Source organism: Centroberyx gerrardi, chromosome 15 (genome assembly GCF_048128805.1).
Source record: "Centroberyx gerrardi isolate f3 chromosome 15, fCenGer3.hap1.cur.20231027, whole genome shotgun sequence".
NCBI classification, from domain to species: Eukaryota; Metazoa; Chordata; class Actinopteri; order Beryciformes; family Berycidae; genus Centroberyx; species Centroberyx gerrardi.
The window spans coordinates 20,214,908-20,239,635 of NC_136011.1; the positions used below are offsets into that span (position 1 = coordinate 20,214,908).

Here is a 24,728-nt window from a genome sequence, read left to right on the forward strand (position 1 = left end):
GAGAGAGAGAGAGAGAGAGAGAGAGAGAGAGAGAGAGAGAGATGTGCGTGTCATTATAAGGTCTACTATTCCCATAATAATTTCCCTGAAGGCGCGCTCTCCTCACACATTCCTACGGTGGCTCCTCCCTCGCCACACTGCTGCGACTGGCACGTGGGGCAGAATCCACCAATCCGCGGCCAGCACAGCCGGAGCAGCAGCGTCCCCAGGACCTCGGTACAAGTCTCCACTGCTGGGTCCGACAAGTCTGGTAACAACGACGATGGGGGTTGTTTTGATTAAAATTGACGGACTTTTTCGGGGTTTTGCTGCTGTACCGGAGTTTTGAAATCCAAGATGTTTGATGCGCTTTCAACTGTTCGACCATCGGCTGCTTTTCACACACCCAGAGGAAAGATAAACCCGGGAATAAAAGAGTTTAAACTGAGGAGCAACTTTTCCAACTTCCATACTAGTCAAGAGGCTGACCTATGCTAAGCTAACTCGCTAGCTAAAAGTATGGAATGCGATTAAAAATTTGGAAAAAAGTCCATAAGCGAGCTATCAAACTGTACTTTTTGAGAAACAGTGATTGAGTGAGTTTTATTGGTGAGTTTTGAGGAGAAAAGTGCCGCTTGTAGTCCAACTATATTTGGTCTGAATGGACGATGCAGGTGCACCTCTTGCGGCACCTGCGAAACTTCGTAGCTCCATCGGTAGAGAGCTAACTTTAGCTTGAAACGCTAGCATTATCCAGAAACAGAGCCTGTGTTGTGGATTAATTTCCTTCTCATGGCAGATATCATATATATGATTTAATACATTCACTGTTAAATTTCCCACGATATGTTGTTAGCTGTCAGCGCGTGCAAGCGGTGACATTAGCTAACAAATGTATCAGCTAACTTTAGCAAGCAACTTTGCTAGCTAGTTATTGACCCACAAAGACACTTTTCCCAGAGTGGCGACGTGGATACAAAGTTGTAGACGCTCTCTCTCTCTCTCACAGGACTTTGGACACGGGTTGACCTCGGCTTGGGCTACACAGGGAATTCAACACTGTTCTCCTCAGCGAGCCCCGTAGATGTGACAGGATGAGGATTTCAACAAGTTACCTTTTACCATTTTAAAGTTTAGATTTTGTTTTAAGAGCTCTGCACCCTATGGTGCGGCTACGGCCACCGAGAAATGGATGTCTCGCAGGCCGCTTTCCCAAACGGTGAAGGGCGGCCGGGCGGCGGTGGCACCGGGGAGCATGCCTGGACAGATTCCCCCACAGCCAGGGCGTGGGCTCACTCTGCCCCGCTGTGCCCGACTCGGTCCCTCTGGACAGCCGCGTACGACTACGAGGCCAGCGGCGAGGACGAGCTCAGCCTCCGGCGAGGAGACGTGGTGGAGGTCCTGTCCAAGGACGCTGCCATCTCGGGGGACGAGGGATGGTGGACGGGTAAAATCAACCACCGGGTCGGGATTTTCCCCTCCAACTATGTCACCTACCAACCCGCTATCTACCGTCTCCCCGCTACAGGTGGTTCGGTAGGGGTTCGTGAGCGAGTCCCGGGCTCGCCGGTCCAGATAGATTTCAGCGAACTCGTACTAGAGGAGATTATAGGCGTGGGTGGATTTGGTAAAGTTTACCGGGGCACATGGAAAGATCAAGAGGTCGCCGTGAAGGCGGCTCGGCAAGACCCGGACGAGGACATAACAGCCACCTCTGACAGTGTTAAACAAGAAGCGAAACTTTTCTCCATGCTGCAACACCCCAACATTATTAAACTGGAAGGAGTATGTTTGGAGGAGCCCAACTTGTGCCTGGTCATGGAGTATGCCCGAGGCGGCACCCTGAACCGGGTGCTGACCGGAAGACGGATCCCGCCGCACATCCTGGTCAACTGGGCCGTGCAGATTGCACGCGGGATGCACTACCTACACGAGGAGGCCGTGGTACCCATTATCCACCGCGACCTGAAGTCTAGCAACAGTAAGCAAAGAATGAACGAGATGTGTGTGTGTCTGTGAGAGAGAGAAAGAGAGACCATCTCATAGTAGAGAGACCGAAGGAGCCCAGTGCAGTCACCATCCACCTGTTGCTCATGCAGCACATCTCTGTGAATCCATTGTTTTTTTTTTTTGAGTTGCTTGTGTGGTTGCAACTCAAAATAAAACTTGAGCAACTGTAGAAAATATTAACCAACCTCTGTAGCTTTGTCAGAAACAGCCCAAGATAGCCTCTTTCTGTTTCTATTGGCTCAATTCAGCGACAAAGTGAACTATGCATATGTTGAGCAGTCAGACTGACAGGCAGCTAGTTATGTATGTAATAATGTGTTCATGATATTTGAGAAATTGTTAATTGTTCCACCTCAGGCCTGTAGGATAAGAGGAAAAGTCTTGTCATTAGAGCCTAAACTGGGGTTGTTGAAAATTGACAATCCACATGTATTGTACAATAACACTGGGACAGCACTGTCCTCTACTCAGGACAGGGGGAGAGGAAGATAGGGAGACATTTGTGTGGGTGAGATGGAGTTTAAGAGGTGTGAGAGGTCTGTGGGTGTATGAAGTGGTGGGGGAGACCCTCGAGAGGATGTGAAATAAGGTCAGAGTTTGCTCAGCTGGGCTGCCCACTGCCCTCACCTACCCCCATCTTATAACACACACACACACACACACCTTCCCAGCCCCCTCTCCACCCCGTCCTGAAATGTTGTTCAAACAAAGTCAGTGATTTACCAAACACATACAGCCACACACACACGCACACACATTCAGCCCACAGTCAGGCCATGCGCCTTGACCAACCAAATGCTGTCAGGAGCCGACACACGAGGTCACAGGATAGGAAAGAACAGAAACTCGACCTAGTAAGAATATTACAGAAAACCTTTCACTTAGGGGTTATCTGTGATTCAGGACCCAAGGGATGAGAACTCATTAATCAGGGAACGACTACATAACTTTACAACTCCTACAGTCTTTCCCGCTGTTTATGCTTGGGAAAACAAAATCAGAGTTATACTCCTTTGTATCTGTTAGTCCCATTTTTGAGTGCCTTGGTAACTTAGCTGGGCCACTTAATTGAACATGACCAGATGAAATAAGCCTACAACTGTGCTAGTTCCTCCATCGACTGGTGACTGTGACAACAGGTCCCCCTAGCAGGCTTTAGTCCCTAGTTCCCAGACTGAATAATGAATGGACTGGACCTGTTGAGAAACTGAGTGTGAGTCATATACCTACTGTCACAGGCTATCCACCTCAACTGAGATGTGTGTGTGTGTGTGTGTGTGTGTGTGTGTGTAATATGACTCCCAACACCGTATCTCTTCCTCTGTGACCAGAGAGACTCTTATCAACCTGGGGCCGTGTGGGGAGTAGCTCTGGTGGTAGGCTGTTTATCTCCATCTGTGTGAGTGAATGTGTGAACATGTGGAGACGGGACATTCAAAATGCTCAAGCCTCAGTCCTGCCCTGATTACAAGAGGCTTGTGTATAGACTGACCACCAAAAAGCTGTGTACGCAAAAGGGCAAAAACACGCATATGCTCGTTATTTTCAAATTCATAACATGCTGCCTGCATCACCAGTATCATGCATAGTTGTACAGTTAATAAACAGCAGGTGGGTTGCAAGCATGAGAAAAATCCACATACCATTAACTCCCACTATATCAATGGTTGTTGAAACTGTTCCTAATCAGTATTTAATTTCCCATTCTACTTATTCAGTCTTCACGCGAAAATAGAAAAATGACACAATGGTAAAATTTTACTGCTGCCTCACCTGCCTGCTACCACCAATCATTGTGAATACGGTTGACTAATTTCAGAATATTTCATTTTTGAAAGCACTACCATTAATTGGTATTACCATTTCACTAAATTGTCAGATTTGTAAGAAATGGTAGGCAGCAATATAGCAAAGTTCTGAAGTGAGCATATCATCACCAAGAGCCAGAAAATTGGTATTACCTTTAGCCAAAATCTGTTGGAGTCCTCAACACTGCCAAAGTGTTATCAGTATTGCCGCAAGAATGAAGGCTAAATTAATTGTGGTGAAGTTTACTTGTGTTTTTTTTTATGTTTCCTATAGTTCTCAACAGAAAGTTTAATAAAGGAGATTTCTAACCTCAGAAACAGCACTGCATGCAGGAACTGTAGTAAATTAAATGCCATCTCAAATAGCTTAGACTACAAGTAGCATATCTTGCAGATAAGCAACAGGTATAAAATAAGTCTTTTACTCAATTTTATGCCTCACAGTTTGTTTTTGAATTTTAAAACCAATCTCAAACATCATAAGATATAGGTCAAACTATGGCATATCGAAGCAATATTTGCATCCCTAAATTTTATCATCATAAAACTATTCAAACATGCTATAATCATCTCTCTAAATTAGACTAGTTATTAGTAGTCCTGTAGTGGGGTGAAACAATAGGCAAATTGTATGGCCTATATATTTGGCTCTACCAGATGTGAACACACACTCACATCACATTGCTTTTTATCAATCCCAAACTTTGCCTAGAAAGATGGGTAGGCCTACACATCATTTTGTTGCATGTGAAGAGACAATTTCCAAAACGCTATGATTGAATCTCTAAAATTGATATCACTGTCAACCAAGGCCTTAAGATACCTACTATCCTTGAAAAATACCACAATATGTTTTAAAGTTGTGCTATGTGTCACTTTGTCAAATCTCAGTTTGGAACAAAACTCTTCATATGCATATGAGCCCCCTTGCATATGATGCTATGCTGCAGCAGAGAACCCAGCCCTAGAGATAGAAATAGGCTTATTTAAGATGAAGATTCATGTTAATTATAGGGCAGATGGAGAGAAAGGATTTAACTGCTGTTTAGGCTGTTCCAGCTAATCGGATGTTTGGTGAACATACACAAACACCCTCCCCCGTACAGGCAGAGTGCAGCAACACAAGTCATTGTGTTTGCCCTGCCACTTCACTGTGAACAAGAGACAACATAGGCTTTAATTAGAGAGAGGGAATTTAAAACTTCACTTGGGAAAGATGATTCAGAGTGTGCTTCCAGCAGTTCTGGGCTCCATGAGAAGAGTGAAAACTGGAAACTTAAATGTAATCTCAGCAGTGTACCTGTTGATTGTATGCCTGCACCAGAAACATTTGTTTTTCTGTATTCATTCTTGCTATCCACCACACTTGCCCATAGAGCTCAATATTAAGCTTCTAACCAACAGCTGAACCAAAGCAAGGCCTAAAACAAGACATTGAAGGGATCATCAGTTGTCGTTTGCAACAGTGCTATAAATAGTTGCAGGTAGTTGACTGCCTTGGGGTCAGAAGTCTGAACATCTGTAGTCAATATACAGTTTTATCTAAAACAAAGAGAGAATGAATGAAGCTATCCATGTTTGCTTAGAACCGGGGCAGTGAGTTCACAAAAAACTCTCTCCTACACACAAACACGGCACCCTGTGGTGTGTTGGGTTGTTTTCCCAGTAAAACCTAGAATAATGCAGCTTAGAGAAGTTGTTGCATCTGCTAGTGTGGGCCTGTTGTCTATCTGTTTGTCTTGGCATTGTGTGTGTGTAGGCCCAATCTAGATGGATAAAAGGAGTGGGAATTATCTTCACAGGGGGTAAAAAGAAAACGGAGATACATTGCATGAAATGATTGTTTTTCCAGCAATCTGTCTAATTTTTTCATAAACGGGTGAAACATGTCAGTGTGCATGTTTCACACCCCCATTTCTGGTTCATACTGTCAAGATAGCTTTTTTTTTATCTTCTAGGGGCAAATCAGGACACACACACATATACAGAGGCAGACAAATACCTAAACTTCTCCACCTTCACTCAACTACTCGGCCTGTCATTTATCAACTTGCAGTGTACACATGCTCCACACTGACAAACATACAGCTATTTGATCAATGATTAGCCTGTAAAGTAATATGTTGGAAGTCAGCGAGATTTGTCCAATCTCTTTTGTGTTTTTCCCCCTAATCTGTAAAATCCCAGCCTGCAGGGAGGAATGTTGCTAATGAGGGATAAAAGCTTAACATACGTTTGCACAATGGACTGGTCAAGCAGCGGTTGCTAGGCTACTGCGACCAGAAGAATGGCTAGGACTCAGAGGGTCTCAAAGCCCTCGTTTTGTTTTGTTCCGTTCATATTTAATCTCCCAGAGAGCCGCGGTACTCTTTTATTGCCACGAACCAAGGGGGTTTCCCTTCTTGCTTCGTTATTTCACTCCTTACCTTCCCTCCCTTGTGCCTTTACACTCCTTTCTTTTTTCACCTCTACTTTTCCTTCCATTTTTAGCCTCTGCCGACACAACTTTTAAACTTTCACTTTTCCCCTCTTTTTCCATCTTTCCTCCTTATTCATAACATCCTTTAATTGATCCTTCCTTTTTTCCCCTCTTCCAACATTAATTCCATCTTTCTCCTTTGGTCTAGGAGTAGCATTGTTAATAGAGCTCTAGATAAGAACAACAAACCACACTGAAACTTGGCCCAGAGCCAGCATGCATAACCCACATTAACTTGGAGTTTCATGTCTTGATGCAAACGATAGTACGCCAGGAATGTGTGCCTCGAATGCCACAGTCCCACTGAAACTGACACAGTTCCGTTTGGAGCGTGTGCAACGGCATTCTCCCATCAATCCAAAACTATTGTTAGACTACATCACGCCGTCTCTTTCTTTCTCTCCTTCTCTGTGTCTCTCTCCACACACCCCTCGTCCTGTAGGTCCGTGAAGGCCTAGCGTAAATAGAGCCCAAGGGGGAAAGTTACCAAAGCTTGACTAGGTGTTGCAGGGCAACTTTTCTCCGGCTTCCCCACAATTACCCCTAGTGACACACAGACAGTTACTGCCTGTCTTTCTCTGACAAGAGAATGGGCAGAGGGGAGAGAGGAGGAGTGGAGATGCTTTCACTGTGTTTTTTATGACCTCTCCCTGACTGCACCTATTGTTGCAGGGCAGGGTGAAAAGGAAAAGAGCCAACAGCTGAGAAGAGCTGCCTTCCGAATCAGCCAATCCCCTCCCTAGTCCCCCAGCACATTCATAGATGCTAGCATAGCAAAAATTACTACCCAAACACCTCTAACAATTGTTACTTTTAATCAGCCTAGTTACGGATGAATTCAGGCTTAAACAGACATGAACTAGCAGAGGAAGAGAACAGACAAAGAGCAAGTGGCCCAGAGAGACGTGATCATGATAGATGGATTTTGCTAGCCATTAGCCCTGATCCTGTTCCCATCAACCAGAATGCCCTGGGGCGCTCTCATTTCAACCAGGACAGATAGACGAGTGGGGGAATGTTTAGCAGCCTTGTTTCTGCTTACTACAGGAACCCCACTTGCTCTCGCTCGATTGGATTGGTCTGTTGGTGCAGCTACCAAAATGCTGCCACCTCAAGTTAGATCCCCCTGGAGTCTGCAGTCACAGGAATTTTCACAGCAACTAGGTTTCATTGCTGCTGGGATTTACCACTGAAAAATAAAGAAGCTTCAGAATCAAGTGGAAAATCACCCAAAATGCCCTGAAATTGCCTGTCACCTTCAGTATGTTTTACTAAAGGACAGGCCTCTCTTCACTAGAAGTCTTAGATAGTGTGTGTGTGTATGTGTGGGTGCGTGCGTGCGTGCGTGCGTGCGTGTGCATGCATACTTGCAAATGCATAAGGACCATGTTTTTTGCCTTTTGGTAATGTTATGGTAGAGTAATATTTTGACAAATTTTTGTCAAAGAAAAAACTATTTATGGCTGTTTAATGTCCATGGAATTTTGCTAAAAATACACAATCGCGGAATTAAAAACTGTAGATATAATTTTTTTTACCTTGCAAAACTGGGGAACTACCAAGTAAATGGTGGTACTTTTTATTCATGTGTCATTGGTTTGTGGGATTTAGGTTAGACTCTTGTGGGTTTGTAGTGAGGAAACACTGACGGTCTTTCAAGTTTACGGCAGACGGGAAACGAACACATTTGCCCAAAGACGTTTCTTCTTTTTGTACCTAGAGGGGAGAAAGCAATGGGAAGAAGCGTGGGACCTGCTTTGAGGGCAGCAGGTCTGCCTCTGATCCTCCCACTGTTCCACCATGAAACATTGAGGGTCTGCCTGAAGATCCTCTGCTGGCGAGGGGGATGAAATGGGGGGTTGGACTGAGGGTGGGGACTGCCTCGGAGGCATATCCATCTCCTATTGCTTCCCACTGTTTCCCCAAAGACTTTCATTTTTTCGTTCATAGGAGCAAGAAAATGTTCAGTGTGGTTTGAGTAAAAGATGTAGAAGCAGGGGGGAAAAAATGAGACACAATAGTATTAAGGCTCTTAGACCATCTGTCTTAAGAGCAACAAAAGACTCAGGATTGACTAGACAGGGAGCCGGGATAGAAGATGGTCTGGAACCTGTTTTCTCACATTAGCCCGGCTGTAAAGGCTTCAGGTCTGCTAACTCCTGTTACACTCAGTCTGACCACAGGATCCATCTCTCCAGTAGAGCCTGTTAGCCAGGGTGGGGCTTGGCCTGGGGCTTTATTTTTTTTAGTATGACCCTGGATAGATGTCAACCAGAACACCTTTTTGTACTTTCTGAATGTGCTTTTAGGGCTGACTGATTGACACACAATTATATTGCTTTTTTGTTTTGTGTTTCGTTTGAGACATTGCACGATTTAAATATGAATTGTAGTACATGTCGACATAGCTATTTCTACTTAATTTCATCTTTATTTCCAGAAACAATGTTAAAAAAGACTTGGCTGAAAGAGAGATGGCTATCTGCCCCTCAAAGAAACAATTGCAGCAGATTCAGAAATTATCTACATTGGAAATTTGAGTGAAGGTTAATCAAATGGGACACACTGAAGAAGTCAGCCCGAAACGTTTGTGTCTCTTTGTTCTCCTGCGCCAAAAAAAAAAAAAAAGATAAAACAAAATTTATTGTATGCGAACTACCTATATTCTTTACCAGTTGTGCAAAGTATCTGCACCAAGTCCCCTGACTTGGCTGAGCGCAAGGTTTTTATATTTTTCAGTGAAGGTTCATTCATAATTGAGAAGAAGAGCTTAGAAATTAGGATGGGGTGAAGAGGTCATTGGAGGTGGACTTCAAAGACGGGTCTGCAGGCTGGAGGCAGGTCACTAATCAGTGAACAGGAGCTGAGCTTTAGTAAGCTTTTCTGCAGCTTGGTCTCTTGTATTCTAGTTGATGATTACCATGTTCCTGCCCCACTCTCCTCAATTAAGGTGCCTGAAATTTTGCAGCAATGCCAAACATAATATCACTATGGTGAGATGCATAATCAGCTGACATAAAATCACGAGTTACTAAGCAACGGCCATGGAGTAGGCTGGTGGAGTTAGCATGGCTGCTAATGGAATGCAATAGCCAAACCTAACGGCTCAGGTTTAAAGATGATGTCCAATAACGTCAGCATGGAATCATGTAGACAGGAGATAGGTCCTTTTATCTGAAATTTCTTGAGGGCTGACATTGAAGCATCACAGAGCAACAAAGAAAGAATTTGGCATGACACTCTATAGGCCAATCAACTCAAGAAGACGGGTTTATCCTAGAACCACCGTCCTTCTAGGTTGTGTAACTAACCCTCCACGAGTCATTATAAACCCACAGAGCCTGCTGGGAGGAATCTACGGAATCACTGAGAGGACTTGACAACAGGAAGTAGCAGTGTATCATTGGTCTAGTGGAACCTGTTTGTAATGGAATGCCTTTTGTTGCAGCCTGGGTAGAGGATCCCCTTAGTGCCCGAGGCTAGTAATGGCACCAATACCCTGGATATTAGTCGAGACCTATAGGAGTCGCACTAGGGTTAAAATACTGCTTCAGATCCTTTCAGTTTTCTGTGATCAATGGAACGTTTTAATTGTGGCGGCCTGAAGTAATTCAAGCCGTCGCCCTCCTCCAATCAGTCCAAAGAAAATGCCCAAAATAATTTCAACTTTGTATTTTATGGTAGCCTTTTTATACGCAGTAATGTTAAACCGGGCCTTTCACGCGTTAACTTTGTCAATTAGGATGATAGTTGTGAGCAGTATGCTTACTTTCATCCTGTTGTGTCTGTGATTAAAAAAAGACAAATGTTTTTGTATGAACTAGTCGAGGCCTCGCAGCCCATCCCCTCGCCCCCCCTTTGTTTCTGTCCGCCCCCGTCTGTTCCACAACTCAACACCTACCCTCCTTTCCACTCCTCCTCCCACGTCCAACTGTGTGTCTGTGTGGCTGGCAGCAGTGCCAAGGTCTGGTCCAGCCTTGTGGTACTTTGTTATCTGCAGCAGGCCCACAATGTGAGCTGAGCTGTCATTAACCATCAACCTCCTTACCATGGGAAAACCCCAAATGTGGCTTTAGAGCTATAAGATAAAAGCGTGTGTTTGTATGTGACTGTGATTTGAGATTGAGACTTGAAGAAAGGGTTTATGCGTATGTGTGTGTGCGTGTGTGAGTGTTTGTGTGTGTGTGTTGGCACGTTTAGGCCCTGCTGTGGGGGAGTAAGTCCAAGGTCAGTGAGTGATAATAGAACGCCTTGAGTGCAACCACCTTGCTGAACTGTACACACACACACACACACACTGTTCAGCTTCTGTTGAAGGTTGATAACTCATTGCCAATAAACTGCTTAACACACTTCACTTTTTAAGTGCATAGGGTACAGTGTGTAATACAGTAGGTGACTGTATTCAAAATGCCTCAGCATGTTTGTGTGAGTATTTCCACAGAGTGTAACTTTATCATCACGCACATTGTTTTTGCTTTGAAGACATCGCACAAAGCTTGCGCTCGGTACCAAAGTCCTGTTGCATTCCTCAGCCTGCCTTAAGCCAGGCATCTATCCTCTGGGAGTATCTGACACCTCTTACTACTTTATAAGACACTCAGTATCCATTTAAAGGCAGACTTGGTGATTTGACCTGACGTGCAAAACAGACACAGTTGATGCTCACCTGAGATTTATCTTACAAAAGGCGAGAAACCACCAGCGCCCATGGGAATATCACAGAAGAGTGTATATGCTAACAATAGGCTGTGATGTTTTATTAATGCACATTGTTTTCCTTGTATTGTAAACTCTCAGTGGCCACCTAAGTGCCTCTGTCAAACCACCTAAAGGGGAATTTCAACTCTCAAGTTTTTGTATCTTGTAATTCCAGTGGATATGGCTTCAGAATCCAATATGTCTTTTTTTGTATCAGGGCTTCAGAATGGCTTCAGAGCGCTCATATTATAATGAGCGCATTATGAACTGATTTTGTGCTTATAACCAAATCCAAGCCAAAGATGTCATTTATGAAAAATCAATTTTGATGGCAAAATCAGCAGGTCACATTGATATTCCCCCAATGGGTAAAACTAGAAGATGTAGTTCAAGATATGAATTCAGTACATAAAATGTTGAAGGCAGTTGCAGGAATGGCTGCATCTAGTGTAGCTAAACAAATGTTAATGAAATTCTCCATTAGATTTTCAGTTGGACGTTCTGTAATAGAATCTGAACACAGTTGATTAAAAACATGTTCAAAGTTACTTGCAGTGGTAGATCAAATAGGACGGGTATGTAATTAATGAAATGGGACAGTAATTGGAGGAGGTCTTGGCAGGGGGAAAAACAAGGGATGTTGAAAATAAAACCAAGATGATCAGAGACAGAGACTGTTTTGGCAGTTGATACACCAGCACACAGAAAAGGTTGCTTCTTATTATCAAAGAGAAGAGCCCCAAGGAATCTGAGATGACATTATTGTGTTTTGGCAGTTGGTGTATCAACACACACGGAATCGGTTCATGTTAAAAGAAAACATTGGAAGAGAGAATGTAGCCAAAATGTCACTACTCTCCAATCATCACCTGCTCTTAGGTGGCATCGGTTACCTAGGCTCTAACGTCTTATAATAAGCTCCTATGTGATCTAGGCTCCTGTGTATCTGTAATGATAGATCTAACTGATCTGAAATTAAATATATATATATATATATATATATATATATATATATATATATATAGGAACCTAGACCCGGGATCACTGTACAGGACAAATCAGATCCACCTTGACCTGAAAAGTAAAAGCGATCCTCTCACAGCACTGTCAGAAGTTTGATAAACATCTTTGAAACACTGTTCATCTGTCTGTAATGAATTTTTGTGTGTGGGCTTACTTACCAAATCGTCACGCAGAACCAGCAAGAAAGGTGGATGTACTCATAAATCTTGTTCTTTCTTTTTTTTTTTAAACACATAATTAGCAAAAGGGGTCTTGAATTCAGGGGGTGACTTCACACGTTGGTGGATTGCGGCTTTACTGTGGCCGGGCTCTCAGGCTAGGTGTCGTGTTACAGGCAGGTTTGGAGGGTTCCGGCTGACTTTAATGTGTTAAATAGTTTTAGGACCCGAGGACAGGGGCTTTGTAGTGCTGTCAACCTCCTATTTCTACAGTAATAAATGACCTGCATACCGCTGATGGCCCCGCTGAATATCGACTATCATCTCCTCACCTGCATGTTTGTCCTTCTCTCTCTCTCTCTCTCTCCCCCTCTCTTTGTATCTCCCTTTTCCCCTACACTCGTCTTTCCCACTTCTCTTCTGTCTCCCACTTCCACGCCAATCCTGTCTTTCCCCTTTTCCTACTTTCTCCCTCACTCGTCCCTTTCCCTCCCTCCTCCCTCCAACCCATCACACCTGCATCACATATCTTTATTTTCCTTCTCTCTCTTCCTCTCTCTATCGTGTCATCTTTTTGTCTCCATCCCACCTCCTTCCAACTCTCCCATGCCTCCTCCCTTATGTCTCCCTCCCTCCTTTCCCCACTCTCTCTCTCTTCCCTCCTCCATTCACTCACTGTCTTCTCTCTCTTTCAGTTTTATTACTTGAAAAAATCGAGAACGACGACATCGGGAGGAAGACGCTGAAGATCACAGACTTTGGCCTGGCCAGGGAGTGGCACAAAACCACAAAAATGTCGGCAGCAGGCACCTATTCCTGGATGGCCCCCGAGGTCATCAAATCCTCTCTCTTCTCCAAAGGCAGCGACGTCTGGAGGTACGACAAACAACACACGCCATCAACAGACCAAGAATGAAACGTTCTCCTCAGGCTCAGCCCTTTGTCTGACATTATTCCTTTTTTCCTTCCATCCTTCCTACCTTCCTTACTCTTTTTCTTTATTTCCTTCCTTCTCCTCTCCTTCTCCTTTGAACTTCATTTTTTAGCCAATGCAATATCATTTTATTGATGTAGGAATTTCATTGCGGTGAATTTATAATAACAGTACAATTGTATTTCTGCAGATGATCTCGGTGAGCTGTTAAGAGCGTGTAAGCTACATATGTGTGTGTGTGTGTGTGTGTGTGTGTGTGTGTGTGTGTGTGTGTGTGTGTGTGTGTGTTCCCCCAGCTATGGTGTCTTGCTGTGGGAGCTGTTAACAGGGGAAGTGCCCTACCGTGGGATAGATGGCCTGGCTGTAGCTTATGGTGTGGCCGTCAATAAGTTGACCCTACCAATCCCCTCAACCTGCCCCGAACCCTTCGCCAAGCTCATGGAAGGTAGGACACATTAACAGAAAGCGTTTGCAGAATTATAGCTTGGCCGTCCTAGAGTTGCATACTGTGGAAGGCATTGCTTTGAAATGCAATTACAGTCATAATCCTCTAAGACATTTTAGGAGCGTTATTGTTTTATTTAACCTTTTTTATATAATAATAATTAAACCAAATCCATAGTAAAAGTGCAATTTTTAGCAGATGAAAAAAAACACAAAAAGGGAGGTAAAGAAAACCAAGAAAATAACAGTACATGAAGCAAAACAGTGCAACATTTTCATATAACAACAAACACCGTCCATACACATGCGAATTAATCTGGATATATCCACATGAATCTGAATGGTATTTGTATATAGTTGCTGTGTGTTTATTGCAGTGTTTCCACTAAAGGTTTTGGTAGAGGTACTAATTTTAGTGCTGCAACCAAGATTTGCTTCCAGACCCATTGTAAACCTTATCTGATGAGCGGATGCCTGTTTCCAGTATCAGTTTCAGTATTTGTTGTTCAAATTGCTCATATTTGGATGCCATCATCGTGATTCACAGAGTAATTGTACTATGATAGCACTGCAGTTGTAATTAGTTTGTTTTTGGCAAGCCAGCACCAGATAACATATTTATGAGTGTACCGTAGCTGAATGAATATAGGGGAAACAGTAATCTATGCTGGTGGCTCCATTTCTCTGTAACTCTTTATCTGTGCATTGCTGTGTGTGTATCCAGAGTGCTGGGACCAGGACCCCCACGTGCGTCCCTCCTTCTCCTGCATCCTGGAGCAGCTGTCGGCCATCGAGGAGGCGGTGATGGCCACCATGCCTCAGGACTCGTTCCATAGCATGCAGGACGACTGGCGTGTGGAGATCCAGGAGATGTTTGATGAGCTCAGGACCAAAGAGAAGGTAGGGCAGAGGGATGAGACTGCACAAAAACACATACAGTATATACAGAGCCATCATGCTGACATCACACACACACATACACACACACACACACATATAGCATGAAGGAAGGCTGGTAGGTGGGGAGATGCATAAAACATATATGCTTTTTATTTGCTTTCTCCTCTCTCGCACACACACACACATCTGTGGGAAGTTGGAAGCTTTTTTTATCCCCTATTTTGACTAATTGACCCAGATGTATGTAACAAGCCTCCTAGCCTTGTACATACACTATTCACAACTCTTTTGTTTTGTAGTGAGACGATGGATGTAACCTAACCTGTCGTTATGCTTCGGTCTAAACATGCTCTACCGCTCGGGACAGCTTTAACAGACTTTACATTTTAATTGGTTACTTTCAGTGGATGGGCTAATCGCGCGTTTAACAAAACGAGCCATTAGTGTCGAGGTGCTTTAGCGTACTTCCCCTTGTTAAGACCTTAATCTGCTTCCTGTGTAAGTCTCCCGTCGCTGGCTTAGAGGGAGGGGTTAATTACTGTTTGGAGAAACAGCAGGATCAGCACATTGAGCTGGATCGCCGAACGGTGGAACTGAATGACATGGATACCGAAAACTCCACAGGTGGTGTTCTGTTGTTTTCCACTTTAGTGTCTTGTTTTTATTATATTTAGTATCTTTGTTTTTTCACCAGGCACCTTTAGCATTCTTTGTGAAAAGTCTCTGCTTTGGTACTTAAGTGAACAAAACAAAATTGGTTAGCATTGTTAGTGTCCCTCATTGAAAGAAATGTATGTGTACCACTGACCTCAAACAGTTTAAGTAGTGTAGAGGAAGAGTAAATTTCGGGCAAGTTGAATTTCCAAATCTCGGTTCTTCCTGGTGCCATTGTACCATCTTGTGAATGTGCAGCTTTGCTTTATGTAATTTCCAATCATTCAATCCACAATTTAGTTGATCAGTTGATATGATCTGCACCACCTCACCATGTGACAAAATCCTTGCGGGTTGCTGGTTTCTTTTGACTTTGAAAGCCAAGAGAAAAAAAAACCCATTTTGCCTTGAGCATTAGCTAACATTTTCCCACAGCAATTTCTTAAGATTGCTTGTAGAATTAGCCACTACATCAGCAGATTTCCTGTAAACGGCCCACAGTAATCTGTGTCTAGGTGGGTGGCTGAAGGGGCTTGACTCCAAAGCTGCTTTATGGAAGTCATCCAGTAAGGATTATTATTACTCAGCTCAGAGCAATTAAAAGGAAAAAAAGAAGGATAGAAGGAAGAGTAAGCCATGAGAGGAGAGAAGACTGTAGCTGTGTAACACTGACTGAAACAGGAGGCAGTAATTCTCTTGGAACATAGCTTATTAGAGAAGGAATTATGTAATATATGGCTGTTTCTCTCTCTCTCTTTTTGTCTCGCTCTTGCTTGTCATATAGATGTCCGTTTGAAGAAGGCAATGAGACATTTTTCTACCCCTTTGTCTCTATACGTGGCGCTCTCTTTCTTCTGTCATAAAGAAGAATACTCCGATATCTTCAACTACAGTGACTGTGTGCAGACACCACTAGGAATGTAGTAAAGTAGAGCAGCAACCTAGACAATGGGCACAAAAAAACAAACAAACATATCCTTGAAATGTCTGTCTGTCTATTGAGAGAAAAGGTTCCAGTGACAAGGAGCTGATTCTTGCTGCCGTACAGCCGAAGTATCACTACTTTCAACAAAGAGTTGTCTGTTTCTCTGTCTATCTAGCCACATATTTCTATCTCTTCATCGTTGGTCCATATTGGAGTTGCGTTTCAGACTAGACAAACTGACACAGGCCATCCTCCAGCAGAAATCTGTCTTCTCTACCTGTTTCTCTAGCCCTGTCCATTCACCCAGGAGCTTACAAAACCACCTGACAGAAGTCTGTCCGCCAGCGTTTCTGCCTATCTAACCGTATCTATATCTCAATCCCTTTTCCTCCCAGGAGCTGCGTTCCAGGGAAGAAGAGCTGACGCGGGCCGCCCTCCAGCAGAAGTCCCAGGAGGAGCTGCTGAAGCGGCGGGAGCAGCAGCTGGCAGAGCGGGAGATCAACGTGCTGGAGAGAGAGCTCAACATCCTCATTTTCCAGCTCAACAAGGACAAGCCCAACGTTAAGAAGAGGAAGGGCAAGTTCAAACGTTCCCGCCTCAAACTGAAGGATGGAAACCGCATCAGCCTGCCCTCAGGTGAGTGTGTGTGTGTGTGTGTGTTCTTGTGCGTCTTGTGTATTCTGTGCCAAATGTGAAAGTGAAAATCCTGCAAAATGAGGATATTTTGTTGGTTTTTAGGGGTTTAGGGTTCAGTTCACACTGGACCATCCATGCTAAAAATGAATGCACTCATGATTCTTTAAGGCACTTTGGATAAAAACGTCCACCAAATGGCATATGCTATGCAGTGGCACATGTTAATTGTTTGGCATTTAGGGGTTAGAGAATAAATGTAAGTCAGTGGGTGGTCTTCAGATGTATAGTAGTACAGTGTATAGTGCTTGTGCGCACATGTATCTGTAATACTTTGCTGTGTTGCCTGTGCCAGTAAGTAGTACAATAATATTTGCATTGTGTTGAACAAAGTTTACCAAGGATTAATGCTGGTGTATATTCTAACTCTAATTCTAGCTGTACTGTAACTGTGCGTGTGTGCATGTTGTATTTTGTAGACTTCCAGCATAAGATCACAGTGCAGGCATCGCCCTCCATGGACAAGAGGCGGAGTCTACACAGCACTAGCTCCTCCCCTCCCAGTAGCCCCACACTCATCCCACGGCTACGAGCCATTCAGCGTGAGTTCTTCTTTTTCTTATTCTGTTCCTCCTTAGTGTGAGGCCTCACTTTCTCCTTACTTCCACCCACAGGGTCAAAATAATGGTAACATCCAGTTCTCTTCCAGTGGCTCTGTACTGGGTCAAGTGTATTTCACGGCATGGTTTAAGTCAAATTCACAAATATAAAGATTTTGAGCAGTCATGTCACCTCACTGTGCTCAGAATCATTGTATTTGTCATGATTAGCCCTCTTGGAGATGATTGAAGTGGATAAAAATGCCAGAAAAAGTTTCATAAAGAGCCACCGTCACTGAAGGGAGTCAGTGTTGATATGTCGTTCACGTTGACATACCCTTTAGGTTGTATTTTAAATGTGTGTACTTCACACCATGTTAGGCTACATGTGTGGAGTCTCTCTCAGTCATTTTATGTTTTTTGGAGGACTGTATGCTTGTTTACTGACACATGAAGAAAAAAGCTTTCCACCTATGTGGACAGGTGAAATCATTGAATCCCCAATTTTGATCTTTTTGTTTTTCTGCTTGAATTGAAAGGTGACATAGCGTTTCATGCTGTAGGTTTTCATGACTTATGAAGGAAACCTGAATCAAAAACCCATTGTATAGTTTCAAAATGCACTGTTTTAAATTGGAAAACAAAGCTGTTTTTCGCAATTCCTGAAACTTGTCTGCATGTAGATACATGGTTTTAATTTGACAGCAATGACAAATGTTATGAGCTAGAAGCATATAAGTTACAAATATGTGTGTCATATCTTGCATGTTCATTAGAGGCAACACGTATGTTTCATTCCCTCAGTGACTTCCAATATGCGGAGGGACAGTTTGTATGTTTACCAACAGGAGGTTGATCTGACCAGCGAGTTCACAGCCCACTCTGGGCTCAGGAGGAAAGGCAAGCTATTGGCTGCTCAGACGCAGCGTGGGTGTGGCCCTGATGCTTGCTGTGGGCTCTCTGGCTAACAGCAGCAAGCGTTGCATGTGATGATCAGCTAACTCGTTTGACAATGGAAAGGGTTCGTTGCCTAACTGGTTCCCAGCAGTGGGGGTTCTGTGTGCTGATTGGCAAGATTTTCCTAATGCGTGGATTGTAACCAGATTTCTGTGTGTGCTGCTGGCTAAAATTGTTTCACAGGATCTTTACTGAACCTTAAAATCAATTGTTATCCCTTTTTAGTTTGATTTTTAACTACAGACTATGGTTGTTGTGACTGTCTATAACAAGTAATGGGTGTTACTGATGATGTTTCTGCCACAGACTTGGGTCAATGTGCTGTTTTTAATTTGTTCACATATTGTATCATACATAGAAGAATTTCCATCTTGTTTTTTGGCCCCAGTCTGTTGCACTGATGTAGATGGTGGATTCTGTCCTCATTTATCTCCCACTGCCTTCATAACTTTAATAATGGCAAAATTACACATAGAACAAGCTTTTGTAACACTTAATAACAGGTTTTTGGTTCTTGGCTTTGACTTTTTTGAATTCAGATTTGCAGAAATCTATATTCAAAAGATAATATTTTCTACTCTGTCAAATGGTCACCCTGAATCTTCCTGAATCTAAATTCAGTAATAGCCTTAAAGGCTAATTTCTATCCGATCTAGAATGGCCTTATAACCCTTCAGTTTACAGGGAGAATGCTGGTGTGGCTACCAAAACTATTAAGCCACAACATTGGACCTCTGAGTATTTTAAGGGAGTGACTATTGTTTTGACTGCATAGTTGGAGAGGAAGGCAACATGCTTTTCTACCACATTTCAGCATAGAAAATATCAGCCTACCACTTCCTAAGATCAAATGGGTTAAGGGTTAAGGGCTTAAGGGATTTTACAGGTGGAATAATACCTTAATAATCTTACTAACACCAGATCCATTGAGATGCCATGTGTTTTTTTCCCATGAAAGCAGTGTTGCTATAGTTGCTGTCTCTGTGGTAACATTTATGTTGTGGTGACTGTTAACAGTTACTCTAGATGAGAGCAACCGTACGTGGGGGCGCAGCACCCTCTTCAGGCCAGAGGAGTTTGATGACGTGAAGAAGGGAATCAAGAAGAAAGGAAGAACCTGGGGCCCAAGCTCAGTACAGAGCAAAGACAGGCCCAACGCTGCTGAGAGGTAGAGAGCACACACACACACTAAGAAAACAGGCTCATTGCTATTAAAAAGTGGAATGCATACACACAGTCTATTTTATGTTTTACTAATATGTGTGTCCCTTTTCAGAGTGCGTCCTCTCTCCGACGGCAGTAACCCCTGGTCCACCAGCCTGGTCAAGTCTCAGAAGTCTGTCCCTCTTGCCGCACTGTTTGCTGATCAAGGTGAGATGAGAATGAATTGAGATTCTGTACTTTTCCAACACTAATACAATTAAAGATCTTGTACATACTTCCGATGTATCTCTGAGTAAACATTCTACACTGTGGCTTTGCTTGTTATTGTTTTCTTTTGTAGGCATGTTGTCTGAGGTGGAAAGTAACAATGATTTTGCTGGACAAATCCCTAGGTCTTCCAATGTTTCTATTAATTTTAAAGGGGATATGGTTGAATTCCATTGTCCTTCAGCATTATCAAACAAAATTTGCTAATTCGTTTTTAGGTGCTAGGTATGCTTACATTACTATTGAGGCATGGGGTACTTGTCTATGGAAGAGTTTATAGTGTTTGACTTTATCACCAGTTTCTAAGCTAACCAATCTGTTTCTGTGTTTCCAGCAGGGGCCGGTAAAGACGAGGCGTTCTCCCAGGAATGTCCCGACAGCAGCAGCTCCAAACCAAAGCAACTCAAGTTCCCCAACCAGGTGTACATAGATCTACCTCTCTGGAGGGACGAGCAGCAGCCTCAGAGCCCTGGGGGGCCTTGTGGGCCGGGGGAGGCAGGGGTAGGGGGAGCAGGTCAGGGTGGCGCTGGAGAGAGCCCCGAGGACACCTACACCACCACGTCCACCTCCTCCACCTCCACCACCCCCCAGCTCACCCCCACCAACAGCCTGAAGCGGGTGTCGGCTCGCCGCAAGACCGACTCTGTGCTATATGGCTGCGGCTCGCTGCTGGCTTCAGTGGTGCTGGGCTACGACCTTAGGGAGGCACTCAAGAACTCGGCGCCTGGCGAGGAGAACGAGCCCCAGCGAGAAGAGAAAGAGAAGAAGAAGAAGGAGGGCCTGTTTCAGCGTGCTACCCGGTTCCGCCGCAGCACCTCGCCACCTAGCAGTCGCTCCCGTAAAGATGAGACACTGTCAAGCCACACCTCCAATCAACCTGTCAATCTCATCTCCATGTCAGCCATCATGGAATGCAACTCCACTAAGTGTCTTTTGCAGTCTGAGTCAGAGGGGGCAGAGACGAGCCCTGGGAAGAACGGGCTTGCTGTCAATCATCGAGACCCACCCAAGCCCGGCTCTGCTGTGACAGAAGGCCAGAGTAACAAAACAGCAGCTAAAACACAGAACCAGACTGCGATACAAACCCAAAGCCAGGTACCAGAGCAGAACAACCACATTACAGGGCCGCGCCTACGCAGGAAGAAGTCTGCTACTAGCCACAACAGTGAGTAACGAACGTGAGGGGGGTGGGAGACTGGAGCAAGCAAGCATGTTTATGAGGTTTAGAAAATGCTTAAACTCTTAAAAATGTCTCTCCCCTCACTTATCTGTTTCTAGCTAATGGTCCACCCACTTTGCCTCCTCCAGCCCCCCATCAGAAGAAGCAGGAGAAAGAGAAGGACGGTGCATCGGAGAAGCCCTCCGGTGGGGAGGCCTGCTCCAGACCGCGGCCCCTGTCGCTCCGAGCCAAACCCCACACCTGGGCCCTGCTGCGGGGACGCAACAAGAGCTACTCCCTGGGCCACTACTCCGGAGAGAAGAGCGCACAAAGCCTCAACATGGTGCTCTCCTCAGAGGTGGGGGTGGGCTGCTCTCTGCTGGACATGGACACCGAGGGCCAGAAACGAGACTGCACCGTGCCGCTCTGCCGCATTCAGAGCTCCCCGGCACGGCCCTCCGTCTTCGAACTGGAAAAAGAGTTCCTCTCTTAGGACCCTCCAGAGCCTTGAGAATGATCCAAGTTGCCGCTGCTGTGGTCGTTATAGCTTATCTAGTCTAATCTAGAGTGTTCCAGAACATGCAGACAGAATTCTTGGCCTAGAACTCCTGGAGGGTTTAGAACCAAGCTGCCTTGTTTTTTTTATTCATTTTAAAAGTTCTAGAACATAGAGCCCAGCTTTGTCTCAGTTCTAGAGCATAGTGAACATAATCTGGGTTCCAGAGCGTAACCAAGTGCCAGACTTCTAGAAGACGGCCGCGTCACGGGGAGTTCTAGAATGCACGGCCTCGTCTCTCGGTTTGAGAGCAGTCATCAGCAGTCACTGCCTCGTCTCGTTCTAGAACACAGCCTTGTCTCCGTAGTTCTGAAAGCTGAACAGAACATTCCGGAGCTGGATCAACTCAGCTCTCCTGTCAGTTACCCCAGGGTGCTGCCACCTTTGTCCCCTCGTCCCTCTCGCTGTATCCATCACCTCTCCCTCTGTCCGCTCGCTCCCTCCCTGTTCTGTCGGTGCAGCTAAACGTTGACCGCTGCTGCAGCTCTCGCAACACGATACCCTCACCTTTTTATTTATATATATATTTTTATAGGTAATTTAATATGAAGAGACTTGACCTTACCTTTTAGCAACCAGCTGGACAAACCTTAATGGACATACATTCCATGTCAATTTCAAAGTCGTGCGCCCACGCTTTGGTTTAGATTTTTGACTTGAGAATCATGCATGCATGTACCCTTAAAATGTTGAACAAAAAAAAATCATTATGCCTTGTTTGTAAATATTTCTTTTTATCCATTATTGATTTAATGCCGGTAATTGTTTTGTATTGCATATATACTGTTCTATGTTTGTGTTTAATGTCAGCGATGCTGCAGTACAGTGTGTGTTCTGGGGACAGGTTGCATACTGGCTCATAGTAGGGATCCAAGCGTGTTTCCTCTTCATGCCCTGAAGGTTGCAGAGACAGGTAGAAAAACACTGGAAGTCCTACAAAACAAACCTGGAATATTTTCACTTAAAAGTTGGACTAAAATTACATTTTTAATGACCTTTTATTCTTGTCTAGAATATGGTCATGTGTTACTAATATGGATTTTTTTTTAAAGAGTATTTATAGCAAAGTTCTTTGGTTAATATTTGCATTTCCTACACTCAGCACACTGCGTCAGGGGGTGGGTGGATGGGGTGGGGGGGGGGGGGGGTCACTTCAGCCATGAATATTCACTTAAGGAAAACCTAAGTGATTAAATTTGTAATCCCCCTTTAACTGATCACAGCTGATTGGATGAATTGTAATGACACAGCATAATGTTAGACATGGGAGGACCACATGATATGCCCAGCCACAGTTTTAGTGGAGTTCTTACTACACAGCCCAGGAGTGACCACAGGAGAACACAATATGTATTTTGAGGCTTGATTTATTACCTCAAGGGCACAAAATGGTAACACCTGCAAACCAGTTAGACCTTGTGTCCTTGAATGCTCAAGATGCATATCATTCCCTCGTTATGGTTAATTTGTGCCCTCATTCTCATTATTTTGTGCACACAATTTCATAATTCATGCAAACAAATTACTAAAATGTTCTTATGGTTTTTTTTTTTGGTTTTTTTTTAAGCTTGTGCTCGATTTAGCATACTCTGCGTGTTTCACACTGATTTCACCGATTTGCCATAATTAGTTGAATTCAGGCTACTTGATTGCATTGATTTATTTGGTTTAATTAGCTTTATTTTGTTGAACAAAGATATATTTAGTTGAATCAGGTTTTTTGGTAAGGTAAAATGCATAGAGATTTGTTAATCAAGTTGTACTTCAGGTAAAAAACTCAGGAGTTGAGTTATCAAGGCATTGCCCGCTGAAAGCGCTTGTAATGCATGGCAGTTTGGTTAGGTCAATAAGAAAGAATTGACAAGGATATTGAGAATTAATGGGCAATATCATCGTCAATATTTAGACCTGAGGAATGTTATAGACTAACTGTCAATCAATTGCAAGTATTTTTATCAGTCAGCACTTGGAGCTCTCCGCCACGTCTCAGAGAAGGGCCTGGTGCGGCTGCACTGGCTCTATATATGAATTGCGCATGTTTTATTTCTATCTGCACACTTTTTTTTTATGCAACTCGAGCACATGTTTTATATATTGTGTGCACACGATAGCATGTTGTGCACATGAGTCAAACCTCGTTACCAGGGAATGCATTTCTCCCTACAGCATGGTCACTCCTGGGCTCCGTATGTTAGAAAGATGACTTGATGGTAAAACTTGAAAATTGATGAACATCCATTCTAAATTGTTCACTGATGATTACATTCTCCCTGCTGTGATTTCGCGCCGACTTCAGTCTATTTTTGAGAAGTTCATTTGAAAATGTGTCACACTTTTAAAGGACAGGAAAGGGACCCATTTGATGATGTGAAACCCCAAAAGGTGTAAATGTACATTTTATTCCTGAGGTGAATATCAATTTTAGTGTCTTATGATTTAGAATGTAAATTATCCCATGCCCTGTATTTTATGACCACTGACTGCTATCCAACCAGTTCCACCACTCTGAAGAAAGGCCTTACTAATCATGTGACCAATTTCACCACTGTACAGCCAGTCATTAAAGATGCAGTTTGTAAGCTTATAATCACAGAATATTCGGCATTATCATAATTCAAAGGGGATCAATAAATGCAGCTCTTTGTGTAAGTCATAACAAATCATTACTTTACTCTGGTATATTGCTTTTAAAATCTGGGGTTTCAGTCTGAAGCCAAAGACTGAAGCTTGAGGCCAATTGCAGAGCTTGATTTTAACTAGAGGATAACCAGAACATAGTTTCTAACAAGTTTGGCAACAACATCCCCAAATAATCATTCCAGAGTTTTACAAACTGCATCAATAATTGTCATGATACCAATTCTAATATGGTGCATTCGGGCTACTAGCTATGGGACCAAATGCAATACTGTCCAGCCAGGTTTTATAGCTGTAAGAATCAAATAACAAAGCAGACCTACAGCTATGGGACCAATTCCAACACTATTAAACAAGGCCTCTCTATCTATGGGACCAAAACCACTAAATATGACCAGCTGCTAGCGTAGAGTTCTTCTAAAGAAAACTACTCAGTGTGACAACTTAAGAAACCACCTCAGATGGGCAACACAGCTCACTTGCTGAAAGACCCTGATCAAATATAAAGACTTCTGTTAAATGTATTCCTGTTACCTTCCTTTTAAAACAAGTGAAGTGAACAACTGAAGACTTTCCTGTGAACGCCACACTGATTCAAATGAACAAAGAGGGGGTTTAGACGTGTCAGATTTAGTTTTGAACACATCTGTTTCAATGAATGGTTATTATTGTTATCATTACAGTATTGGTTTTTCACGCCTGATTGATCAAGAGAGTATCAAGTTTCTCAACATTTTGAAT

The 24,728-nt window shown here is 43.6% G+C and overlaps 1 protein-coding gene across 3 annotated transcripts; it reads left to right on the forward strand.

The window, feature by feature from the left end:
* The first annotated feature begins 598 nt into the window (after positions 1 to 598).
* map3k21 (mitogen-activated protein kinase kinase kinase 21) lies at positions 599 to 24,713 on the forward strand. 3 transcript variants are annotated; one of them, XM_071906597.2, is made up of 10 exons: positions 599 to 1,960; positions 12,854 to 13,034; positions 13,389 to 13,537; positions 14,261 to 14,436; positions 16,411 to 16,651; positions 17,128 to 17,250; positions 19,222 to 19,372; positions 19,481 to 19,575; positions 19,970 to 20,800; positions 20,914 to 24,713. In XM_071906597.2, the coding sequence occupies exons 1-10, from the start codon at positions 1,168 to 1,170 to the stop codon at positions 21,285 to 21,287; spliced, it is 3,114 nt and encodes a 1,037-aa protein (XP_071762698.1). In that variant the 5' UTR covers positions 599 to 1,167; the 3' UTR covers positions 21,288 to 24,713. The 3 variants fall into 3 exon arrangements, with proteins under 3 accessions (XP_071762698.1, XP_078144929.1, XP_078144928.1); XM_078288803.1 differs by having other exon boundaries at positions 20,944 to 24,713; XM_078288802.1 differs by having other exon boundaries at positions 19,973 to 20,800.
* The last annotated feature ends 15 nt before the right edge of the window (positions 24,714 to 24,728 follow it).